Source organism: Erythrolamprus reginae, chromosome 3, assembly GCF_031021105.1.
Source record: "Erythrolamprus reginae isolate rEryReg1 chromosome 3, rEryReg1.hap1, whole genome shotgun sequence".
NCBI lineage: Eukaryota > Metazoa > Chordata > Lepidosauria > Squamata > Dipsadidae > Erythrolamprus > Erythrolamprus reginae.
Genome location: NC_091952.1, coordinates 49,055,169 through 49,075,800, shown reverse-complemented (window position 1 = coordinate 49,075,800; position 20,632 = coordinate 49,055,169). Strand labels below are relative to the sequence as shown.

Genomic DNA, 20,632 nt, shown 5'->3' with positions numbered 1-20,632 from the left:
TTGGTCTTTACAAAAATGTGAAAGTTTGACTAATTTATGTTATCAATCAGCAGCTTTGATATTTAGCTAAAGGGCTGCATCATGAATTTCTTTTTCATGTCAAATCTTAACACAGCTGCAGGGGTACATTTGAAAATATAAAATATGAATGTGGCATTGACTTTTTGGAACATGCATCATACAATACACTTGTTGCAATTTTGTGTAGTATATATATATATAGCATGAAGCAGTATTATCTGATCATGATCATTTCAGACCTTGTAAGTTAAACAGTGAAATAATTCAATAACGAAAGGGAAATGGTACATAAAGATCGGTAGCCAAAGCAGTGATGTTCAGAATCCTTCTGGAGATAAAAAAATCAATGAAGAAGAATACTGGAAGACCACTGGAAGTCATATATAAAATATAAATATTTGGCCAGTTTTTCTGAGCCATGATTTTTACCAAATACATTTTCCCCATAATTGTGAGGATTAGAAATTTTTAATGAGAGAATCTTTGAATTGATGTGTGTTTCATAAATAAAGAAGGTGATTTTATGTAGTTGAATGAAAGTGGTTTTCTAGTCCAACTGACTTTAAAAAAAAACAAATTTCTGTAATGGAAACATTATGTTATTTCATCAGTCTGATCTTCCTTTAAAGGAGGAGAATCCACTTCCCAGCCAATGTGTGTTATAATCTAATAAGCAAGAAATGGAAGGAGGAAAATAGTTTGGAGCTCTGAGAGTTATCTGAGAATTTATGGAGTAACCGTTCCAAAATAAAGGCAATGGGAAAAGAAGCTAATTTAATTATTGACTTTTCTATTTCTCTGACAGCTAGCATTAGGAAACGTCATCAGTGCCCTTGGAGATCAGAGCAAGAGAGCATTGCATGTGCCCTACCGAGATTCAAAACTGACCCGGCTTCTCCAAGATTCACTTGGTGGAAATAGGTAAATGAAAAGAAACATTAATGGACCTCGACCAGAAGTCTACGTAATCATTGATATGGGGTTGCTGGCGTTGAGAATTTCAGATAAAACGACTGCTCATGTGTGGCCATAGCAGAGGTGGGATTCAGCAGGTTCTGACCAGTTTTGGAGAACCAGTAGTGGAAATTTTTAATACTTCAGAGAACCGGTAAATACCACCTCTGGCTGGCCCTGCACAGATCTGTTTTCTGCCTACCGAGTCCCAGCTGATCGGGAGGAAATGGGGATTTTGCAGTAACCTTCCTTGGCCACGCCCACCAAGCCATACCACATCCACCAAGCCACACTCACAGAACTAGTAGTAAAAAAAATTAATCCCACCATTGGGCCACAGATGTGCTTAATCAGAAGTCAGGACAAGGCCACCAGAGGTGTTTGAAAGCATGAATTTTTAAACACATCACTAGCTTATTTTCTTCAGATGTCATTATTAGTTTTTATAGTGTAGATAGTTATATAATATGCCTAAGATAGTTTTCATACAAATTTTGGCAATAGTATCTTTTTATGACAATTTTTTTTAGTCTCCTTGACTCTCAACAGCTTGTTTAGTGACTGTTCAAAGCTAATATGGCACTGGAAAAACTGACTTATGACAGTTTTCATACTTATAACCATTGCAACATCCCCATGGTCAAGTAATCAAAATTCAAATGTTTGGTAACTGATTCACATTTATGGCAAATGAAGTTTCCTGGGGTGGGTTCCTCCGGTTAGGACCAGTTAGTACGATCTGGTAATGACTCGCTGGTGATGTCATGATGACATCACCGAGCCAGTCCATGGGCACCACCATCTCTTTATTTTATTTTATTTTTTATTTTAAAATTTCTTCTGAGCATGTGCAGAAGCCAAGTTTCTGGCGCTGTGCATTTGATCGCCATCTTGTTTTTGGGGTTTGGGGTTTTTTTCTGGATTTTTTGCAACTGCACATATGCCCACACGGTATGGGAGAAAGCGAACTGGCAGCAAGGTAAATAGGAACCCACCCCTGGCTTAACAACTGTGGCACGAAATGTCATAAAATGGGGTAAAACTCACTTTACAACTGTCTCACTTAGCAACAGAAATTTTGAGCTTAATTGTGGTCGTAGGTCAGACTACTTGTGCATTTTGGATCTGAAGTCCCCTGCTTCCTATTCATTATTGAACAGATAGTTTAATAATTGAACAAATAGTTCAACAGATAGTTTAATAATCCACTGATAATCCAGAAGAACTATGTTTTAGAAACATAGAAATACAGTGATCCCTCTATTATCGTGAGGGTTCCGTTCCAAGACCCCTCGCGATAATCGATTTTTCGCGATGTAGGGTTGCGGAAGTAAAAACACCATCTGCGCATGCGCGCCCTTTTTTCTATGGCCGCGCATGCGTAGATGGTGGAGTTTGCGTTCCCCGCCGTCCACGCAAAGGGGAAACCCCGATTCGGCTCCTCGCTGCTGCTGCGCTACCGAGCAGATCAGCTGCTGGGCAGCTGAAGGAACCTTCCCTGGGTCTTCCCCCTCTTGCTGGCGGGCGGGCGAGCGGCGGGCATCAGCGAGGAGCCGGGGTTTCCCCTTTGCGTGGGCGGCCGGGAAGACCCAGGTTGGGGGTTCGGGGGGGTGCTGGGAAGCCCCCCAGGCCGGCTGCAACCTTTTAAAACAGCCGTGCCGCTTCCCAGCTGACTCCCGAAGCCAAACCCGGAAGTGGTTTTTTTTTAAATTAATATTTTTTTAAAAATCGTGATATAGCGTTTCGCGAAGATCGAGATCGCGAAACTCGAGGGATCACTGTATAGAAGTTTGACGGCAGAAAAAGACCTCATGGTCCATCTAGTCTGCCCTTATACTATTTTCTGTATTTTATCTTAGGATGGATATATGTTTATCCCAGGCATGTTTAAATTCAGTTACTGTGGATTTATCTACCACGTCTGCTGGAAGTTTGTTCCAAGGATTTACTACTCTTTCAGTAAAATAATATTTTCTCATGTTGCTTTTGATCTTTCCCCCAACTAACTTCAGATTGAGTCCCCTTGTTCTTGTGTTCACTTTCCTTTTAAAAACACTTCCCTCCTGGACCTTATTTAACCCTTTAACATATTTAAATGTTTCGATTTTAGAATTATCAGTGGCATCCTTACATGTAGATAGATCTTCATCCTACATGCCTAGTCTGGAGCACATGCTTGCTGAGCTGCATTCCTAGATAAACATATTTGGAAGAAGTCAGTATTAAAAATGCCTTGACAAACTGCTTTGTTATTCCTATTTGGGCACAGTTGACACTACAGTGAAGTTTTTTTGAGTCAAAGTCAAAGCCTTTATTGTGATTGTACATCGTGTTTTCAACGAAATTGGCTTAGACCCCACCTGCCCTCCTCTTTTATAGCCAAACCGTGATGATTGCCTGTGTGAGTCCTTCAGATCGGGATTTTATGGAGACCCTGAATACCCTTAAATATGCCAATCGTGCTCGCAACATCAAGAACAAAGTGGTGGTGAATCAGGACAAGACCAGCCAGCAGATCAGTGCCCTGAGAGCTGAAATTGCTCGTCTCCAAATGGAACTTATGGAATATAAGGCAGTAAGTAGAAGCCGTGAATAACCGCTTGTTACTGGAAAATTAGTGTTTGTTCCTAAATCAAATACAGACGTCTAGCATTAGAAATATCTCAATATGGTTTTGTATCTTTGATGTTTTATATAATCCTACTTAAACACTTCTTTTTAAAAAAAAAAAACCAAGCCAATTTTTATATGAGCTCTGTCTCTTCTTTAGCATCTTCCCTTCTGCAATGGAGTCAGAAGTGTTTCTGACCTTCTCTCTTTAAAATAGATATATTGATGACCTATAATGCAACCAGGGAATCCAGAAAATAGAAGGAAATGACTTCATTTCTCTCTCTCCCCCACCTCTCTTTAAGAGATCCCAGGGTGATATATTAGCATTTGTGAGGAATGAAACCACATGTGGTCTAGGCAGGGGTTGCTGCTCCTGTAACTCCCGGTGCACTGTGTGCGCAACTCTGTAGCTCTGGTGCATGCACGCATACGAGCGAGATTTTTCTTCTACGCATGTGCAGGAAGCAAAATCCCATGAGTTGACACACGCGCAAGAGAGATTTCGGTGATTGTTTCGCTTCCGCGCATGCGCCGAAGCAAAAAATTACCCAAATCTCTCTCGTGCACATCCCCTTGCAAGATTTTGTGCATGCGCAGAAGCAAAATCTCACTCAGACTCATGCGCACAGCTCATTTTTCGCTACTGGTGCAATGGCATCAACAGTACCAGTAGTAACCCATTACTGATGTGGCCTAATGGAGTACATTTCTCCCTTGGTGTAAATAGATGTCAAGGACATGGTTCATGGAGGAAGATAATGATTGAAGTTCGGGATTAGACCAACCCCTAGGTGAGTGTTTCCCAACCTTGGCAACTTGAAGATATCTGGACTTCAACTCCCAGAATTCCCCAGCCAGCAAATGCTGGCTGGGGAATTCTGGGAGTTGAAGTCCAGATATCTTCAAGTTGCTAAGGTTGGGAAACACTGACCTAGGTAATAAGAGCAGAGCGGAAAGTACATTCCAAATTTTCTCAGCTGCTAAACAATCTCTCTCCTTTCTTCAAATACAAGAAAGGTGGGACTTCAAAAGCTACTTCTGTATTTTCACTAAATATGTGAATATTCAGAAGTGTACTCATTTATCCCCCCCCCATGACCTCATTGACTGTGTTTGCACGTAATACTTAACTAAGATTTTTTTTTAACCATAGTACGTTGATCAAGTCTTTTTTGCCAATGAATCATTGCTCAATCCAAACCAGATTGTATTATGCCATTATGTTATTTTGTGAACTAGGTCATTGAATATCTTTCCCAGCGTTCTCAGTGAATTGCTGACTGTAACAATGAAGGAATTGTATCAGCTCTGCTCTGCCATATAACTAAGAAGTGGGCTTTATGAAGTGTTAGAGGAGAGCTTTGCTTTGATTGAGGTTCAAATAATAAAGCATCCTTTTGATGTATCTCCAAGAAGTGAAATGAAGCCCCACTTGTTGGCTCTGCACATTGCTAGTAAAATGTATCATCTTAGCTTCTTCACTAGTCTTTAAATCTTTTCTGCATCCTTGCATGCACCAAAGCAGAACAGCCCAGAGCTGCTGATGGGAGGCTTAACTAACTTTTTCACATTGAGATAGCACTTCAAAGCAGAAATGTTTTTGAGCTGAGGCAGTTTCACAATGTCTGTTCTTCTTGTGGCAATTTGCCAGATCTAGCTGGCATTTAGAAAGACAATACAGGTAGTCCTCAACTTATGACCATAACTGATCCCAAAATTCCTGTTGCTAAGTGAGACATTTGTTCAGTCAGTTTTGCCCCATTTACAACATTTTACAACATCGGACCAGATTATCTCCGGGACCGCCTTCTGCCGCACGAATCCCAACGACCAGTTAGGTCCCACAGAGTTGGCCTTCTCCAGGTCCCGTCGACTAAACAATGTCATCTGGCGGGACCCAGAGGAAGAGCCTTCTCTGTGGTGGCCCCGACCCTCTGGAACCAGCTCCCCCTGGAGATTAGGATTGCCCCCACCCTCCTTGCCTTTCGTAAACTCCTTAAAACCCACCTCTTCTGTCAGACATGGGGGAATTGAGACATCTCCCCCAGGCCTATATAGTTTATGCATGGTATGTTTGTGTGTATGTTTTGCTTTTTAAATAAGGGGTTTTAGTTACTTTTAAATATTAGATTTGTTGCATATTGTTTCATTATTGTTGTGAGCCGCCCCGAGTCTACGGAGAGGGGTGGCATACAAATCTAATAAATAATAATAATAATAATAATAATAATAATAATAATAATAATAATAATAATTTCTTATCACAGTTGTGAGGTGAATCACAACGGTTGTTAAATTAGTAACACGTATCAATCTGGCTTCCCCATTGACTTTACTTGCCAGAAGGTTACAAAAGGTGATCACATGACCCTGGGATACAGCAACCGTCATAAATATGAGTCAGGTGAATTTTGGTCACATGACTGTGGGGATATTGCAATGGTTGTAAATGTCAAAAATACTTTTTTTCAGTACCATTGTAACTTTGAATGGTCACTAAATGTATTGTTGTAACTTGAGGACTACCTGTAAAAGCAAACCTATTCTGAGTTACAGTCTACAGTTATCCTGTTTTTAAATTCTGGCACACACTTAAAGATGCGTGTATGCAGATTTATTTCTTTATGTTGTTTTAATGTTATCCCATGTCATGTCTATAACCCCCTGTGTAGACTTCATAATCAAAAGTTAAAAATACACACAGAAAAATATATATTGTCTACTACTTCTATTGCTTGTTCAAAAGTATCAGAGTTTGTTGCATAAAAATTCAATTTCCAGAAGCACACACAGATGACTGATTCAGCTGGATTCATTAACTTTATTATAAACATAATAATACCGTGTTTCCCCGAAAGTAAGACAGTGTCTTACTTTCTTTTTATCCCCAAAAGCCCCACTATGTCTTACTTTCGGGGTATGTCTTATATTGGAAAAAACGGTGCGCGCTGGAGTCAGAAAAAGACATAGACAGATGGGGAGGGAGCCGGCCGGCGAGACCCGGAGTGCGCTGCCAGCTGGGAAGGAAGGAGGGAGGGAGGCGGCCCCCACCCCCGCTGCTTTCCCCGCCGCGCCGCTCCCAAGCGCCTTCCTCGCCCTCGCCGCCTTCTCGCTCTCCAGGTCCGGCTAGATGAGAGGGAGGCGGCAATACCCCCGTGTTTCCCCGAAAGTAAGACATATGTCTTACTTTTGGGGTACGGCTTATATTAGCCGACCCCCCTGAAACCCCCGATACGTCTTACAATCGGGGGTGTCTTACTATCGGGGAAACAGGGTATATATGCAATACCACAAGTAGATTATTTCTTCAATATGTGAGGGTGAAGTAAACACAAAAAAATGGTGCTCTATAACTTCTACTCTCATGGAATACCTAACTGACCGCTTTTTGTTCATTTCAACCTTCCCTACTGTTTTCTCCCCACCTCGAAGGGTAAACGTGTTATCGGAGAAGATGGCTCTGAAGGCTACAGTGACCTGTACCAGGAGAATGCCATGTTGCAGAAGGAGAACGCCACTTTACGTATGCGGGTGAAAGCCATGCAGGAGGCCATTGATGCAATCAACATCCGCGTCACCCATTTGATGAGCCAGGAAGCCAACCTGATTCTTGCCAAGGCAGGTGAGACTGTGACAGCCAGTTCAAAGCCCGGCAGAGAGTGAGCTCTGTAGACTTCTTAAGGAACAGTGGAATCTTTGAAATGACAGAATTCCTTTACTAAGGAATGAGTTACATGTGACATTACTTGCATATTGTGACATAGACGCTTAATCTGGCTACATCATTTTTGGAGTAGCAGCTACTTAAGAAGCATTTATTTATAACATGAGAAAATATTATTTTACTGAAAGAGTAGTAGATCCTTGGAACAAACTTCCAGCAGACGTGGTTGGTAAATCCACAGTAACTGAATTTAAACATGCCTAGGATAAATATATATCCATTGTAAGATAAAATACAGGAAATAGTATAAGGGCAGACCAGATGGACCATAAGGTCTTTTTCTGCCGTCAGTCTTCTATGTTTCTATGTTTCTATGTTATTCAGCTTATAGAGCTACATACACAACCTGAAACTCAGGACAGAATACACAATTAAAAACAACAAATAGCAATAGCATTTAGATTTATATACCGCTTCACAGTGCTTTACAGGCCTAAGCGGTTTGCAAAAAGTAATAGAAACATAGAAACATAGAAGTCTGACGGCAGAAAAAGACCTCATGGTCCATCTAGTCTGCCCTTATACTATTTTCTGTATTTTATCTTAGGATGGATATATGTTTATCCCACGCATGTTTAAATTCAGTTACTGTGGATTTATCTACCACATCTGCTGGAAGTTTGTTCCAAGGATCTACTACTCTTTCAGTAAAATAATATTTTCTCATGTTGCTTTTGATCTTTCCCCCAACTAACTTCAGATTGAGTCCCCTTGTTCTTGTGTTCACTTTCCTATTAAAAACACTTCCCTCCTGGACCTTATTTAACCCTTTAATATATTTAAATGTTTCGATCATGTCCCCCCTTTTCCTTCTGTCCTCCAGACTATACGGATTGAGTTCATTAAGTCTTTCCTGATACGTTTTATGCTTAAGACCTTCCACCATTCTTGTAGCCCATCTTTGGACCCGTTCAATTTTGTCAATATCTTTTTGTAGGTGAGGTCTCCAGAACTGAACACAGTATTCCAAATGTGGTCTCACCAGCATTCTATATAGTGGGATCATAATCTCCCTCTTCCTGCTTGTTATACCTCTAGCTATGCAGCCAAGCATCCTACTTGCTTTCCCTACCGCCTGACTGCACTGTTCACCCATTTTGAGACTGTCAGAAATCACTACCCCTAAATCCTTTTCTTTTGAAGTATTTGCCAACACTGAACTGCCAATACAATACTCAGATTGAGGATTCCTTTTCCCCAATAATCATATTGCCTCCAACAACCTGGGTCCTCCTTTTACCAAACATGGAAGGATGGATGGCTGAGTCAACCTTGAGCCTACTGAGATTTTGTCTGCCAAACTGCTGGCAGCTGGTGATCAGCAGAAGTAGCTTGCAATACTGCACTCTAACCACTGCAGGCTCTATCCCAGTCATAAAAGAATAAAATATAATAAAACTTGCTAGAGGCAGCTCAGACAACAAAAACAATTTTAAAAGACTCATAAAATCTCCTCCTCCACTACCACCACCACCATCATCATATGGGTATTTAGAGTTAGAAGGCAGACTGACAGCCCAAAGAAACAAGAACAATACATAGAGTTACTTCTGAATAGTTCCTTTTCTTCTTGTTTGCCTACAGCAGAGATAGCTGGTCTGACAAATAGATCTCCCCCTCTTTCTTTTTTCTTTGCCTCTCCCAAATGCTGTTTCTGCAAAACAAGCTAACAAAAACTGTGGAACATGTTTGTTAAGCAGATAATTTTATCTACAAAAACCTGGTATGGATATTTTCCCTCCGTATTAAAATAAGTTAACAAAATAACTATTTTTATATATTGTTTGGTTTTAAGATTGTTCCCTAAAGCAGTGATTTTCAACCTTTTTTGAGCTGCGGCACATTTTTTACATTTACAAAACCATGGGGCACATTGAAAGGGTGGGGCTAAAAAAAGTTTGGACAAAAAATTTCTCTCACTCTCTTCCTCCCTTTTGCTCTATTTCTCTCTTTCTCCCTCTTTCTCTCCGTTTTTTTCTCTCTCTCTCCATCCCTCTTTCTTTCTCTCTTCCTTCTTTCCTCTTTTTTGCTCTCTCTCTCTCCCTCCCTCCCTCTATGTCTTTCTTTCTCCCACCTTCCCTCCCTCTCTTTCTCTCTCTCTTGCTTTCTTTCTCTCTTGTTCTCTTTCTCTCTCTTTCTTTCTTTCTTTCTTTCTTTCTCTCTCTTTCTTTCTTTCTTTCTCTTTCTCTCTCTCTTGTTTTCTTTCTCTCTCTTTCTTTCTCTCTCTCTTGTTTTCTTTCTTTCTCTGAGTTTCGCGGCACACCTGACCATGTCTCGCGGCACACTAGTGTGCCACGGCACACTGGTTGAAAAACACTGCCCTAAAGCATTCCTAGCAATCAAGAAGATTTCTTACATTTTCTTGGGATATTTTTACTTAGATTTTTGGTCTTAATTCGATCGCTTCATTTTTAAAATCTGTTTTTGTTATTGTGGTGGTTGTTTTCTTTCTTATTTGTATGTTTTTCCAGGTGATGGTAATGAGGCTATTGGTGCTCTGATCAAGAACTACATTAGGGAAATTGAAGATCTCAGGTAAATAAAACTTTTTAAAATTTATGTTCAGGTTTTTTGGGGGTGGGGGAGGTAGAAGGCATATTCAGATTTAGGAGATGGAAAGTTCTGGAGTAGAAGAAAAGTTAAAGCATGTAGAAATTTGTAATTATTCAGAAGTTACAGAAATTGTAGATTAAAATGCCTAAGAATTTCTTCACACTCCACAAAGTTTATAGTCTGATTTGCTTTATTTTTATATTTATGTTGGTGGCACCCAAAGTGGTACCAGTATAAAAGAGCAGCAGCCTGTATGTACACAAAAGATGCAGCAAGCACAGCAGGCATAAATGCAGGAACATACAATTGGAGACAGCCATAATTTCATAAACTCGGAGAGGAGCGGCATACAAATCTAATAAATAAATAAACTCACAATTTCAGATTTTATCGTCATCCAGGCATTCAAATACAAGAAAGGCAAAACTATTGCATTTGTATAGAAAGACATAGATGGAGTAAGACAATATAAAATAAATGTTTAACATTGACAGTTCCTATAAATATATATCTGGTGACAAAGGCACAATTGCCAATTTTTTAACTGATGGATAAGACTAGATCTTCCTTGAGGCAGAATTCCAAAAGTTTGAATTTTCTGGTGCCTGAGGTTATTATGTTGTAGGACACCTTGAAACTTGTATTTACACTTGAAAACATTCTACAGAAAAAAAGAATTATGTCTAACTTTCATGCTACATTTTGATCACTGCTGAATTCTTATGAAAGATAATTCTTCAGTGTTTGAATCCATCCTTGATATCATTAGACAATTTATGCAATGCAGCCTGTTTTCTATTACCTTGAGAATCTGAGTGGGATGAACTTATAAAATTGGCTTTATCATTTTTTTTAGTTTTCTTCTATATAAATGGATTTATGGAGGGGCATATTTTGGAACATATTTTGTTTATTGGTTCCTGTTCTTGTAATAGAGTAATCTTTTGAACTTAAAATATCAGGAAATTATGTCATTAAAATAAGGTATTAATTCTATTGTTTCATGCTTTTTGGGCAAATAAATTATCCCTCCCAGAGAACTTCAAAGAAGCTTGTTTCTAATTAGGTGGATGATGTGGAGGTTCTTTGTCTCCTTTGTAGGACAAAACTCTTAGAGAGTGAAGCTATGAATGAATCACTGCGCCGCAATCTGAACCGGGTTTCAACCAGGCTGCCCTATTCCCTGGGCTTATCACCAGGAATTGGATTGGGAGATTCACAATCCCCTGCCACCTCAGTGGAAGCTGAAGCCACTGACGTTCTACAGTGGGCCAAGCAAGATGTTGAGAGGCTGAAGAAGGAGACAAAACTGAGAAGAAAAAGGTAAACAACATTTCCCATTTCATCAAGTGCAACACTCTTTTATAAGAGTTTCTAGGGGTGGCTCATCCCCTCTCTCTAAATCCTTCCTACTCTGTACCAATTATTGTGTTTTAGTAAGCCTTATTGAAGACTGCATCTACCCAGAGTACCTACGTGTGAGTTGAGTGGCTATGTACATTTTTTTAAAATAAATAACTGTAATCAGAGGTATGAGCATGGTGGTGTGGTAGTTAAAGGGACTGGGATAGAGTCTTTGAGCTATAATTCCTCCTTGCGCATGAGTAAACAGGGTAACTACAAGACTGCCTTCTGCCACACGAATCCCAGCGACCGGTTAGGTCCCACAGAGTTGGTCTCCTCCGGGTCCCGTCAATTAAACAATGTCGTTTGGCAGGATCCAGAGGAAGAGCCTTCTCTGTGGAAGCTCCGACCCTCTGGAATCAGCTCCCTCCAGAGATTAGAACTGCTCCTACCCTCCTTGCCTTTCGTAAATTCCTTAAAACCCACCTCTGTCGTCAAGCGTGGGGGAACTGAAACATCTCCCCCTGCCTATGTAGTTTTCTGTGTATGATATGACTGTATATATGTTTTTTTAATATATATATTGGGGTTTCTTGTTTTTTAGACTTTTTAAATGTATTATTGTTATTTTAGAGTTTAACTATTATATTTGTCATTATACTGTATATTGTTTTTATCATTGCTGTAAGCCACCCTGAGTCTACGGAGAGGGACGGCATACAAATCTAATAAATAATAATAATAATAAAAAATAATAATAACTTTAGGTCTCGGCCCTAGAAATAAGACAAGAGCAAACTACTTTGGAAAATCTTGCCAAGAAAGCTTTGTGAATTTATCCAGGCAATCGCCAGAAATTAAGACTAACTTGGTCATGGACATACAGAGACACAAATCAGTGATGCAGCAAAGAAAATTACTGCTTTGGGACTTATTTCAATTAGAGTGATAAAACGTAGGGCTAGGGTGACTTGCAGGATTCCTTATTCTGGCTCTTGAATTGTGTATTTATAAGAGCTTGAGTTATCTATAATTTGTTCCTCTTTAGTATAAGAAAGCAGTGACACAAAAAAAGAAGTCAAACAGAATGTGTTGGTACCACATTTTTTCTGTTGCCTAGGGTAGCAATTTAAATGCTAATTTATTAATCAAATAGTTTTGAATCTCTAATTAAAACTTTATAGGTTGTGTTTCAGATGGCTGAAGAACTTTTGCTAAAGTTCAGTGTGTTCTGCAGCAATAAATAAACCCCACTGTGCCCTGTGGAATCACTCTTGTGTAATTACTTATGCATTGTACTCATACTGATATTTATAAATTAGGTATTGTGTATCTTGTCATTCTGCTTGTCTCTATGCTCACTCTTGTGATGAACTTCTGCTGTTATTGCTAGATCGGTATACATAGTATAAAGATAGTATATATGGATGGGTCTGTCTTGCTGAGGGCTTGTGAAGTATTATCAAGTAAAGGGGCCAAGATCTATAGAAAGATTAATATTTAGACTGATTGTCCTGTTGGTGTTTTTCATTATTGATATAAATAAAAGTGATGTTCTTTTAGATAAATATGATATCTATTCTGATGGTGGATCTTCTGCCTTTTAGACTGAAATCTATAAAAGAGTCATTGCTCACAGTCACTCATGCCCTCATCACCTCGAGGTTCGATTACTGCAACGCTCTCTACATGGGGCTACCTTTGAAAAGTGTTTGGAAACTTCAGATCGTGCAGAATGCGGCCGCGAGAGCCATTGTGGGGCTTCCTAGATTCGCCCACGTTTCTGCAACACTCCGCGGTCTGCACTGGCTGCCGATCGGTTTCCAGTCACAATTCAAAGTGTTGGAAATGACCTTTAAAGCCCTACATGGCATTGGGCCAGAATACATCCGGAACCGCCTTCTACCGCACGAATCACAGTGGCCAATAAGGTCCCACAGAGTTGGCCTTCTCCAGGTCCCGTCAACCAAACAATGTCGTTTGGCGGGCCCCAGGGGAAGAGCCTTCTCTGTGGCGGCCCCGGCCCTCTGGAACCAACTCCCCCCAGAGATTAGAACGGCCCCCACCCTCCTTGTCTTTTGCAAATTACTCAAGACCCACCTTTGTCGCCAGGCATGGGGGAGTTAGGATATTCCTTCCCCTAGGCCATTACAAGTTATGTATGGTATGTTTGTGTGTATGTTTGGTTTTTATAATAAGGGTTTTTAGTTGTTTTATTATATTGGATTGTTACATGTTGTTTTTTATCATTGTTGTTAGCTGCCCCAAGTCTGCGGAGAGGGGCGGCATACAAATCCAATAATAATAATAATAATAATAATAATAATAATAATAATAATAATAATAATAATAATAATAATAGAAATGGCCTAAAAACAAAACAATTGTTGACATTAAAATTCTTTTTTTTAATAGCCCAGAGAAAGAAGGATTTAAAAAGCGGTTGAGGTTGCAACAAGGAAATGAGGCAGATGACAATGATGAGAATGAGGCAGAAGAGGTAAGAAGTTTTCCTTCTCATGTGTGTGTAACTTTTGTGGTCTTTTACTCACCCACCCATAGGTCTCCATTTACTGCAGAGGCCTGATAAAGAGGATGAGAACAATTTCCCCAACAACAGAGTGCAAGTTCAGGTTGGCCTAAAAGGGCTTCCAAGTAATTTTGCCCATTAAAATTAACCTCTACTTTCAGAATCATAGGCAATTCCCAGCTAATTCTTTAAGCTCCAGAATGCAATATCTTGTCTCCTCTCCAAGAATTGGATGCTTTTTTTTAAAACACCCATCAGCATGTGAAGTAGAGAAGGCAGGCAGCAGTGTAAACCTAGGGTGTAAACACAACTAGAGGAAGACTTGATCCAAATCTGATAAGGTCCTATATAAAGCACATTTGATGGCATATGCTGTGATGATAGGCCCAGCTAAGAAGCGAGGGACTGGCTATCAATCAATAGCCAATACAATATGAATTACAAAACAAAATAAGGAATTGTGAATTAAGAATTCCGTGCTCATTTAGCAAACCAAAACAAAGTTGGTGGCTTTCAATGTAATGTAGTTTATCATAAGAATGAGCTAATGTTGAAATATCACAATTCTTAAAATAAGAATTAAAACAAAAAAAGGAAAACAGCTGAAATGAATGATTAAAATTAACATTTGAGTCAGCAGTTAAAAGCCTATACAAAATAGGAATTTTTTAAAATTGAGCTGCACTAAATGAGTTCACAATAGCTGTAGGCAAATCTACAGGTAAGGTTATAGGTACAAGCAGGAAGAAGCAGCTTCTCAAAAAGGCTAAATCTAAGTTGTGTGGGGTTTAAACATAGCATCCACCACTTTGTATGTGTTCTGTCTGGGTGCCCCCAGACTTCAACACCAACTGGAAAAAGCAGCCAGACACGCTGGTAAAAGCAAAAGCACTTTATAGTTTGAAAAATAAACACAGAGAAAAACCTGTTCTTCCCAACAGGCAGGCTATGAGACTTCACAGCAGAGTCCTGATGGCCAGACAATACAGCAGACTTCTTGCTGGCACACCCACCACTGTAGAGAATAAGACCCACACCTTTTTCCCCCAAGGTTTCAGTATTCAAAGTCACAAACCAGAATTCCAAGACGCCAAAGATCACAGCCAGGTCCCAGGACTCCCAAAGATAATACTCCACAAGCCAGGAAGGGTGGGTCTGCCTTTTCAGCCTTTCCAGAGAGCACCACACCCAAACCCAGCTGTTGCCTCTTTAGTGCTGAAAGTACCTGGCTAATTGTCCCCTTCGTTGTGTTGCTCTTCTCTGCCGGAGATCTATGATTGCTTGTGCATTTTCATCTAAGGAATCCAGGCTGCTTGCTGGGGAGAGCTCCCCCCGAGGGGAACTCTGGCTGTCCTCCCTCTCCCTCAGCCTGAGATTCCTCCTCCCCGTCTGCCTGAACCTCCTGTTCCTCATCCTCCCCCTCTGAGCAGGAAGCCGGCAGAGGATCAGCCGTTCCCTGAGGGGCCTCAGACGGAATCACAACAGTATGTTGCCCAAAAATGAATTGGCAGCCAGAGTAGTGCTTTGGGCACCAAACTTTTTCAGTACCCTTTCTGATTGAAATGTCTGCTGATCTTTTCAGTGGAAGAATATGCTTAAAATTAAGAGTTATTGGAGATAACATCTCCTCTCTTATCTTACAGCCTCTAGACATATGGCAATCCAACTTTTAACAATTCTAAACTCTGAATATATGTTGAAATCTCAGCACATCTGGAAGATATTGGCTTATTGCCTTAAACATAAGAAAATTCATCCTACAAAATTACCACCAAAGTCAGTTCCCACTGGAGTAAAACGAGCAAAGAAAAATTGATAACAGCACATCAAGTCCATATAGAAATTGGGACGGGTTCATATTGTGATATCTTGTCAGTAGTAGTATTGCAACTCATTAATTTTTTTTATCATGGTTTTCCTCCTATTTAAGGAGGAAAGGGATGAAAGTGGTTGTGAGGAAGAAGGCGGCCAGGATGAAGAAGATGAAGAAGATTCAGGGAGTGAAGAAAGTCTGGTGGATTCTGATTCAGATGTCGAAGAAAAGGGTAAATACCATGCAGTAAATGTTGAAGATTTCAAAGTGTGTGATGCCATCACTGTAATGATTAAAATATGAGAACTATCATATCAGAACAGATGGAAAATTCAGTTTTGTCAAGCAACTTTTTCCATATTGGCCAATCACTGCCCCAATGAAAATCTCAGAAATAAATGTGTTTACTTCTGTAGTAAAACAATTTTCCCATTAATATTTCTGAGCAACAAATAAATAAATGTTTCCTTATTTCAGGGAAATGCATAACAGCACTCTAGTTTCAGGCAGTGTTCCCTCTAATTTTTTGGGGGGGTGGGCGGAAAATTATAGTGTCTGAGCGGCAGTCCCTTCGGGACTGGGCGGCACAGAAATATTAAATAAATAGTAGATAGATAGACACACAGACAGACCAGGCAGGCAGGCAGGCAGGCAGGCAGGCAGGCAGGCAGGCAGGCAGGCAGGCAGGCAGGCAGGCAGGCAGGCAAATAAATAAATAAAAAACCCACCCTGTTTTGCCTCAGAGAATTTCAAAATAAAATACTGTACTGTGTGTCTATAACAGTGAGCTCATAATAGGGCAATTCTATCAATATCAAAATGCCACTTAAATAGTTGAGCTAGTTTCAAACTAGATTTTGATTTTCTTTCTCTCTTCCTTACTCCCATTCTTTTTCTTTCTCTTTTTCTTCCTCTCTTTTTTCTATCTGTTTCTCTCTCTTCCTCTCTTTCTCTCTCTCTCCTTCCCTCTCACTCTTTCCCTCTCGGCTTCTGGGCAGGTTTGGAAAACTCTGAGTTGATGATGATTTTTAAGTGAGCAATTGCTCACTGCTCAGCTTAGAGGGAACTATGGTTTCAGGTACATATGAGTCTTTTATTAGGATTGATTGTTTATAGTGTTTCCCAATTACTTTGGGAACACATTATATAACCTTGGACATGTTAGGATGATAGAAGCTGTTATTTAAGACATTGGGTGGAAAATGCCATGTTCAGTTTAATGAAGCCTTATGCATCCCTGCCTTAAAAGAAGGCTATAGTGAATTGAGTTCTTACCATCTTCCAAATATAGTACAACTCTTGGTTTTTGAAGGCAGCACCAGGAAATTGCCAATTCCCTTGATGGTACTCCATTTTTCTGTAGAATCCCTTTTTAGAGTAAGGTGGGTGGCATAATTTAAATAAATAAATGGACAGCCCCACATGATTGGATTTTTTTTAAGTCATGAGAATTTGGTCAAGGCAGGCAGGCTGGCACATTCATACAAGATGTATATTGAAGGAGAAAATATGAGTTAATCAGAAGTTTACCAGGGGAACAAGATCATGGAAGGTTGTATGGTACTATTTACTTGTATCCTTTTTTTTTCCCAATTATTTAGCAGCAAATTTCCAAGCTGATCTGGCTGACCTGACCTGTGAGATTGAGATCAAACAGAAATTAATTGATGAACTGGAGAATAGCCAACGGCGCCTACAAACCTTAAAGCACCAATATGAGGAAAAGTTGATTTTGCTGCAGAACAAGATCCGTGACACTCAGCTGGAGAGAGACAGGGTGCTGCAGAATCTCAGTAAGGGCTTACTGGTTGGGAAAATTGGATGTTTACAGGTTGATCAGAGAGTCTGCTTGCATTGTCCTGGTATTGAAAGGCTTTTTATCTGTATAATGCATAGTCAAAGCTATGATTTGAATGCACAAGAACTACCTAAATCTCAAACCTGAGTAAGTAAGTAAATCTTTGATTAGATGTACACTTTATGTCAAACCATGATTTATTTTAATTGCAGTGGTGTTGTCTGTCCATAATCTTAACTCTGTAAATCGTTGCTCAGAAATCACAATAACTAGATATGCACAACATGTTAACTCAGAATTTGCAATGTGTAACCCAAAGCTTACTCTCAAAATGATCAAATGTTACATAGTCAGATGAGTGATCAGTTTAAGTTGTATATGTGTATAAACCCCAGGAAGATCAGTTTAAGTTGTATATGCATATAAACCCCATTTCCTTCAAAATATATGCTTTTTGTTTCTATCTGTTATTAGCTCCCAATGATTGAAAAATTGATCTATATATTCTGGAAAAAAAGTTTTATACAGTAGTATAACTACTGCACTACTATACATTCCCAGGAATGTACCATTTCAGAATAAGATGAAGGTTGCATGGTTGAATGCTTTCCCAACTAAGGTTTGGGAGAGGACCTCAATTCCTTGTATTAGCATGATCATTATTGCTTTAGTGGTTTGAGAGGAAAAGTCAGTCATGAAGTTTCTCTCTGAATAGGGATGTTCCTGGGAAGGTTTTTATTCTTCCTGATCTCTGAATTCTGATTCCTATGATTTTGGGAGAATGTAGGATTTAATTTAGTTATGCAGTTATATACTTTGCTATGTAAGAAGTTTGTCAGAAATGCAATGTTTTTTTAAGTCTTCAAATATGGTTGCAATAGGTTAGGTCTGTTTGAAAAATCTCCCCTGGTTTGTCTTAATTTGTATTATACAGTGTTCCCTCGATTTCCGCGGGGGATGCGTTCCGAGACCGCCTGCGAAAGTCAAATTTCCGCGAAGTAGAGATGCGGAAGTAAATACACCATTTTTGGCTATGGACAGTATGACAAGCCTTCCCTTAACACTTTAAACCCCTAAATTACCATTTCCCATTCCCTTAACAACCATTTACTCACCATTATTACTGGTACTCACCATTGAATAAGACACTTAGTGATCCTGATATTTATAAACATAACTATTTATTAACAATAATTATTATTTTTTTGTTATTGATTTGCAAAAATTATTAGTTTGGCGATGACATATGATGTCATCCGGCGGGAAAAACCGTGGCATAGGAAAAAAACCGCGAAGTATTTTTTAATTAATATTTTTTTTAAAACCGTGGTATAGGCTATTCGCGAAGTTTGAACCCGCGAAAATCGAGGGAACGCTGTATTTCAATTCCATTACTGCCTTCTCGGAAACTGCTCCAAGCTCAGGGTTTTCATAAGAGATTTATATGAATTTTTTCCTTTGTTTTGTTTTCCTCTTCTCAGGTAGCATGGAATGCTATACAGAAGAGAAGGCTAACAAAATCAAAGCAGATTATGAGAAACGTTTAAGAGAAATGAATCGTGACCTACAGAAGTTGCAGGCTGCCCAGAAGGAGCACGCTCGCCTTCTCAAGAACCAGTCTCGATATGAGCGAGAGCTGAAGAAGCTGCAGGCAGAGGTAGCAGAGATGAAGAAAGCAAAGGTAATTCAGTTGTGTCTTTTTTGTGTGTGTGAGAGAGTATGTTTGTGTGCTTTCCTCGTGACTCTACTGGACATAGGCCAGAGTCAAAGAAGATAAGAAGGAACATTAGTTGAACAATATAAATATATCCGAGACCGCCTGCTGCCGCACGAATCTCAGCGACCGATTAGGTCCCACAGAGTGGGCCTTCTCCGGGTCCCGTCAACTAAACAATGTTGGTTGGCGGGCCCCAGGGAAAGAGCCTTCTCTGTGGCGGCCCCGACCCTCTGGAACCAACTCCCCCCGGAGATTAGAACTGCCCCTACTCTCCTTGCCTTTCGTAAGCTCCTTAAGACCCACCTGTGTCGTCAGGCATGGGGGAACTGAGACATCTCCCCCGGGCATATACAATTTATGAATGGTATGTGTGTATGTATGTGTGTTTAGAAAATGGGGTTTTTAAAATGTTTTTAGTAGAAATTTAGATTTGTTATAAATTGTTTTTCACTTTGTTGTGAGCCGCCCCGAGTCTGCGGAGAGGGGCGGCATACAAATCTAAATAAATAAATAAATAAATAAATAAATAAATAAATAAATAAATAAATAAATAAATAAATAAATAAATAAATAAATAAATAAATAAATAAATAAATAAATGGTATGTCTGTATGTATGTTTGTTTAGAAAATGGGGTTTTTAAAATATTTTTAAACTGTAATTTAGATTTGTTGTAAATTGTTTCATTTTGTTGTGAGCCGCCCCGAGTCTGCGGAGAGGGGCGGCATACAAATCTAAATAATAAATAAATAAATAAATACTAAATAAATGCCAAAACATTATCTCTCTCTCTGTCTCTTTTTTTTAAACCCATGCTTTTATAGAGATAATCTTGTACCATTTTTATTTTCTGGAAGGATCAGTGAGGTTCAATCAGGCCAAAGTTAATAATTGTTATCAGCTGTGTGTTTATCTTGTTATTCTAGCAGACATTTGTATTTTTGTCATCTCTATACAAACCACACCACATATTAACAATATATTGGCCCTATATCAATACCAATTCAAATTACAGTGATCCCCCATTTTTCGCGGGGGATGCGTTCCAAGACCACCTGTGAAAAATGAATTTCTGTGAAGTTCTTTCCTAAGATAGTTTTTTATGTATTTAATGAGTATTTGGACTTTAAAACCCACCCTTTGCATTAAACAGTCATTCCATAATGTTTCTCAGCTGGAACTACACATGATATCCTACCAGATTCTTTAATAGAGTACAGTAGCACTGTAGAAGAATTTTATGAATTTTTAATGGATTTAAAATTTTAATGGATGTAAGCCCCCTTTGAAAACCTGTAAAGTAGTGAATCCGCAAAAGATGAATTGTGAAGTAGCGAGGTATTACTGTATTTATCTTCTCTACTTTCATGATGGCAAACCTATGGCACAGGTACTACAAGTGGCATGCAGAGCCATATCAGTGGGCACGTGAGCTCAGGTCCAGCATGCATGCACGAGCCAGCCAACTGATTTTTGGTCCTTCTGGGCATACTAGGTGTCGGGAAATAGTCTGTTTTCAGCCTCCAGAAGGGGTCAGGAAGGCCTGTTTCTTTCCTCTCCCCATG

The 20,632-nt window shown here is 39.6% G+C and overlaps 1 protein-coding gene across 4 annotated transcripts in view; it reads left to right on the top strand.

The window, feature by feature from the left end:
• The window catches only part of KIF21B (kinesin family member 21B), a 101,148-nt gene that overhangs the window by 44,472 nt on the left and 36,044 nt on the right, over positions 1-20,632 (top strand). For all 4 annotated transcript variants that reach the window (XR_011558536.1, XM_070745160.1, XM_070745158.1 and 1 more), the window contains exons 7-15: positions 827-942; positions 3,355-3,550; positions 7,021-7,210; positions 9,784-9,847; positions 10,967-11,188; positions 13,625-13,709; positions 15,670-15,784; positions 17,154-17,345; positions 18,832-19,031. Coding sequence is in view for 3 of the 4 variants with exons in the window: in XM_070745160.1 (XP_070601261.1) it covers positions 827-942; positions 3,355-3,550; positions 7,021-7,210; positions 9,784-9,847; positions 10,967-11,188; positions 13,625-13,709; positions 15,670-15,784; positions 17,154-17,345; positions 18,832-19,031 (1,380 nt within the window). In the remaining variant the exon portion in view is untranslated. The remainder of the gene's footprint in view (positions 1-826; positions 943-3,354; positions 3,551-7,020; positions 7,211-9,783; positions 9,848-10,966; positions 11,189-13,624; positions 13,710-15,669; positions 15,785-17,153; positions 17,346-18,831; positions 19,032-20,632) is intronic.